The following is a 5,676-nucleotide window of genomic DNA, read 5'->3' on the forward strand; positions in this document are numbered from 1 at the left end:
AAGCACTACAGACATTTTAATAGTTATGTAACACTTTGAGGGGTCCATGATCCAGAAGGAGTGGAGAACTGATGGTCGTGCACGCTTGGCGGGGGTCGCCTCCATTCCCTGCTCTGCAGTCATGCATACGGGTCTCTACATGCATTCTTCCAAGGCTCAGTCCCTCTAATGCATCAGATACCTAGAACGGCTCCAGCCCTCCCGCCCCACAGGTAACCCCTAGTAGGGGTCAAGGAGCAACAAAGCCGGCGCTCCCGGTCCCTTCCCTGGGCTCCACAGGCCCCGCCTCCTCTCTGTGCCCCACCCCTTCGCTCTGTGTTCTTCCTCCCTTCCCAAAGCGCACGCCCATCCCGAATGCCCACCTTCACTTCCGGCGAACCCGGAAGCATTGTTGGCAACAGACTGAAGTGCTTACTGAGTAGAGTTCGGATCTGGAACCAGCGGGTGCGGGCTCGGGGGCCCCGGGAGCGAGGGACGCGGCGACATCCGCTAGCTTCGTCAGTCTCCCCCCCGCCTCGGGGCCGGGGCTGGGAAAGCGCCGCCATGGCGGCGTGGGCCGCGGCGACCTCTCTGCGGGAGCGCGCGTGAGATCAGCCCCCGCACCTCGGGCGCCCCCTCGGGCTCGGGGCGGTGACGTCACGGAGCAGCCCACCATGGAGAAGTTTGGCATGAACTTCGGCGGGGGGCCCAGTAAGAAGGAGCTGCTGGAGACCATCGAGACGCAGAAGAAACAGCTGCTGCAGTACCAGGTGCGGCTCAAGGACGTCGTCCGGGCCTATAAGAGCCTGCTGAAGGAGAAGGAGGCTCTGGAGGCCAGCCTCAAGGTGCTCTCCGCGTCTCACGAGGCGGAGGACGCCGGCTTACCCGCCGCCCCGCTCGCTGGCCTCCCGCCGGCCGACGCCGCGGATGACCGGTGCTCCACCCACAGCGAGGACAGCACCGGCACCGCCACCAGTCTGGACACCAGCGCCAGCCTGACCAGCACCAAGGGCGACCCCGCGGCGGAGGAGGAGAGGCCGGCCGGCGGCCCGGCGGCGCCGAGGTCCGAGGAGGCCAGCGGCTCCGAGAGCGGCATCAGTTCCGGCAGCGGGGAGGTGCCGGCCGGCGGGGGCGGCGAGGCGGACCGACGCATCCACCAGCTGAAGACTCAGCTGGCCACCCTCACCAGCTCTCTGGCCACGGTGACGCAGGAGAAGTCCCGCATGGAGGCCTCCTACCAGGCGGATAAAAAGAAGATGAAACAGGACTTGGAGGACGCCGGCAGAAGGGCTGACGAAGAAAGGGGCCGGCTGGAGGCCGAGCTCCGGGCGCTGCAGGAGCAGATGGCGGAGACCAAGGCCAGGCTCATCACGCAGCAGCACGACCGAGCCCAGGAGCAGAGCGATCACGCCTTGATGCTGCGGGAGCTGCAGAAGCTGCTGCAGGGAGAGAGAACCCTGCGGCAGGACGTGGAGCTGCAGCTGGAGGAGACCCGGGAGGCCCTGGCCGGGCAGGCCTACTCCGCCGACCAGGTGGAAGGGTTCGAGGCGCAGATCAAGCAGTTGAGCCGGGAAGTGGAGGAGCTGAAGCGCGAGCTGCAGGCTCTTCGAGAGGAGAAAAGCCTTCCGGACCCTCGGCTGCAAGAGCTTCAGGAAGAAGCTGCGCACCTCAAGAGCCATTTCCAGACCCAGCTGCAGCAGGAGATGAGGAAGGTAATTCACCTTATCTGACTCAGACCTTTTCTTTGTGGCCCGCGGGTTACCGTAATTGAAAGCAGCACTCACTGTTAATGAGAAAACCGGATCCTTACTGTGCTACTTTGTATCATTAGGGACGTATCCTTTAAGAACTTTTATATTCTTTTCTGCAAAATGAGGGGTTCGGACCAAATTGGCCTCCTAGGTCTTTTCATAATTTCAATTCCTGTTTTATTCTCCTGGTTAAAATTTCTCATGGACAAATCTCCTGGAAAATCGTGTCTGATTGTCCTAAAAATGACAGAGCCCGTCTAAGGGGATGTCGTGTTTGTGGGTGATTTTTGGAAAATCCTTGTCTGATGCTTACAAAACTTACAGAACACGGCTAAGGGGACGTAGAGTTTGTGGGCGCTATCTGGAGTGAAGTTGGAGTGCAGTTTCTGGGCAGTGGCTTCTTTTAACAGCTGTGTTCAAGAAAACAATGAAGTACTGTATTCTCTGTGTGTGGTTGATTTTTTTTTTTTTTTCCCAGAAGGAGACAGTTTCCTTCAGTTGTCAGTCAGAACTTGTTTTGGAGATGAGTGTACTTTTCCAGAAAAGTCCTTTAAATTTTGTGAGGGCCCCTGTTCAATTCTGAACTTTCTAGACAGGAGTAGGATGCAGTAGCATGCATTTTCCAGGTAGGGTTGGGGACTAAACAACTAATTAAGGGTAATCTGCTAAATGTGTGAAAAAATGTTGGAACTCAGAGCAGAGTAGCACTCAACAAAGATTACATGCCTATCATGTGCTAAGGCACTGCCAGGCAGTGGGGTTACAAAGGGAGAGAAAATTCTGGACCTGAAAGGACTCACATTTTATTGGGAAACAATACACATATACAGATAAAGCAAGAATACATGGTAGTATGGGAGAGATTTAGATGAAGTGATGTAGAAAAATTTGAGGAGGGAGAGAAAATTTTATGCTGGTGAATCAGGGAAGAATAGAGAATACAGAGAATAATTCATTTTGAATTTCTTGAGCTGAAGGTGTTGCTACTATGGGAATAACTAATGCATTTGTTAAGTAATCTTTGTCAAATCACATAAAATGAGTTTAGCATTATTTAGTGAAATAAATTCTGAGAGGGGCAGCTAGATGATATAGTGGATAGAGCACTGGCCCTGAAGTCAGGAGGACCTGAGTTCAAATCCAGCTTCAGACACTTAATACTTCAGTTATATGATCCTGGGTAAGTCGCTTAACCCTAATTGCCTAAGCAAAAAAAAAAAAGAAAAAGAAATTCTGAAACTTAAAGGGGTGAGGGCAGGGTTGCAGAACGAGAGTAATAGTTTTACTGGCACCTGAATTAATGAAAAAGTTTTCTAAAGTTCTTCCCATTCCTGCCAGCAAACCCTGTTTAAATGTTGTAATATTCTCTTGTTGGGTTTCCTTGGGGTCTCTGGGAGCAGCCTTTGTTTCAGTTCAGTAATCACCACAAGAGTAGCCATCAGTTAAAGTCCAAATCCTTTATTGTCTCCTTCAAAGTCTTGTCTCCTTCATTTGGGGCTCAGCTAGTTTTTCTGGAGGCCTGTTTCTCCCCTTGGTTCCGAGAGCTTGAGCTCCTGCCTACCTTCTCTGGCTTCTGAATCTCCTTGACTGAATCCTGACTGAGGTTCCCAGCTTATATACCCCACACATTATATCACTAGGATTAAATCAATACTAAACTAGATTTAACCATTGGCTCCTCCATTCCACTCAGTACCTTGTTTCAAGTTCTGGTCCATAACATCTCTTTGTAGGATCATATCAATCATACTGAACCATGCTAAATTAGATAATAATTGTCTGTATTGATTCCACTGACTCAGTACCTTGTAAAAATCCTTTGTTTCAAGTTCAGAGTTCTGGCCCATAACAAAAAGTCTTCTCTCTTCCTTTTCCTGATTCAGTGACAAGCTCTGCACTCTCTCATCATTCATCTTTGTTCATTTCCTTGGTTTTTAGACTGCTTTGGCAGAGGAGCAGCTCCGTCAATGTTCTCAGATGGAGGAACAGAGAGTGGCTGCCTTAGAGAATCAAGTCTCAGAAGTGTCTGAACTGCTGGGTACCTATGAGAAAGCTAAACAAAAGGACCAGCTGGCCATTCAAAAACTAAAAGATCGCCTTCTGCAGCTGGATATGGAGAATAAGACGCTTGCTCTTGCAGCCTCTAGTCGTTCTCCCTTGGATAGTCACAATGAGGAGACCAGCCTGGATGTCAATGTCCTAAAGGATAAGATGGAGAAACTGAGGAGACTGTTGCAGATTGCAGCCAAGAAGAGCCAGGTTTCTCTAAATATGGAAAAACTGTGTGAAATAGAGATGCTGACAAACTCGGATGCTGCTGATGGGGAAAAGGCCACTGCACTCTACTACCAGCAAGAGCTAAAGCAGCTCAAAGAGGAGTTTGAAAGGTACAAAATGAGGGCCCAGGTTGTCCTCAAGAGCAAGACAACGAAGGATGGAAACTTAGCTAAGGAACTGGAGGAAAACCAGGAGCAGCTTGCAGAGCTGAAGGAGAAATACATTTCCCTTCGACTGTCCTGTGAAGAGCTAGAACGGCAACACCAACAGGAGGCAGAGAACTGGAAGCAGGAGCTGGCTCAGCTGCAGCAGGTCCATCGGCAGGAGCTGGAGAGAAGTCAGCTTGATTTCCGGGACCGGACACTGAAGCTTGAAGAAGAGCTACACAAACAGAGGGACCGTGCTCTAGCGGTACTTGCTGAAAAGGACTTGGAACTAGAGCAGCTCCGCTCTGTGGCTTTGTGTTCTGGGCTGCAGGGACATAAGGTATCAGGGGGCCAGGGTAGTAATGGAGATCTAAGTGACTCAACTCCAGACAGTTTGACCCAAGCTCTGCACTTGGTTGCATCGAATGAACCAACTTTCTTCTTGTATGCTGAGCAGCTGGCTCGGAAGGAAGTTGAGATAACATCTTTGAGGAAACAAAAGCATAAGCTTGAGGTGGAGGTGCACCAACTTCAGGACAGGCTAATTGTAGAGGGTGAACAGCACCGAGAACAAGTCTGTGCTTTACAGAGCCACATTGAAAAAAGCATCAGGGACCAAAGCAGGGAGGGGGCCAATCTGGAGTACTTAAAAAATATAATCTACCGCTTCTTAACCCTTTCTGACTCTTTGGGTCGCCAGCAGACACTTACAGCTATATTGACTATCTTGCATTTCAGTCCAGAGGAGAAACAAGTGATTATGAAACTCCCAACTAGTAATAGCTGGTGGCCTTCTGGCAAGAGATAAAACTCTCTGGCCTTTTCTAAACCCTTTTTTATCCTGGAGTCTGTTCTAATTCTATAACCTCTTCTCTTACAAGTAACTGGGATATTGTCTCTTGTTGCTTCTGGCCCCTGATGTTACTGCTGGCATTACTGTGAGGCATTACCTCTGCTCAGGGGTTTGAGACTGAATACCAAAGGTTGGAAGATATTGAAACTTTGTAAAATAAAATAATTTGTTATCCTTTGCAATTCCCAGAGACAATTTGGTTTCTGTAGATAATAAATTAATTCCACTGGAAAAGTAACCCAGTAGCACAGGTGCTTTTTCAGTATGATGAAAAAAATATGAGGTCAAAACAATAATTTGGTTCTTCATTTCCAGAGGCAGGTGAGATTTTGGTCCACTCCCCTGGGACATGAGACAAGTCTGGAATTGGACTAGTATTCACAGGAATCCTTCAGTAGGTAGATGTTTTTCCTATCCAGTCCAAGTGTCTTGTGAATTTAGGATTTTTAGAATGTGCCAAGAGTTTACTGGGGTATTCCTTTGAAAAGCAGATGTTAAAGGGAGGGAGAAGGTGCTTTGTCTGTAGCAGACAGGATTAAAAGTATATTCTTTTTAGCTGAAAGACATAATTTTTCTTCATCAAAAATGAATGATTAGCATAGCCATCCAGTTAAATCCCTTGTGTGGAGAATTTGCTTTAATAAATTCAGAAAAAAAAAAAAAAGAAAAC

At 49.0% G+C, this 5,676-nt stretch overlaps 1 protein-coding gene across 1 annotated transcript; it reads left to right on the forward strand.

Annotated features, from left to right (window-relative positions):
- Positions 1–435: 435 nt before the first annotated feature.
- On the forward strand, positions 436–5,193 carry GCC1 (GRIP and coiled-coil domain containing 1). The gene is made up of 2 exons (XM_074268029.1): positions 436–1,691; positions 3,669–5,193. Exons 1-2 carry the CDS (start codon positions 654–656, stop codon positions 4,959–4,961), a joined length of 2,331 nt encoding a protein of 776 aa, XP_074124130.1. The 5' UTR covers positions 436–653; the 3' UTR covers positions 4,962–5,193.
- The last annotated feature ends 483 nt before the right edge of the window (positions 5,194–5,676 follow it).

This window comes from Sminthopsis crassicaudata, chromosome 5 (genome assembly GCF_048593235.1).
Source record: "Sminthopsis crassicaudata isolate SCR6 chromosome 5, ASM4859323v1, whole genome shotgun sequence".
NCBI lineage: Eukaryota > Metazoa > Chordata > Mammalia > Dasyuromorphia > Dasyuridae > Sminthopsis > Sminthopsis crassicaudata.

Coding starts and splice junctions, on each gene's coding strand:
- GCC1 (XM_074268029.1), top strand. CDS start 654: ATGGAGAAGTTTGGCATGAACTTCGGCGGGGGGCCCAGTAAGAAGGAG. Junction 1,692..3,668: donor TGCAGCAGGAGATGAGGAAG/GTAATTCACCTT, acceptor CTTGGTTTTTAG/ACTGCTTTGGCAGAGGAGCA.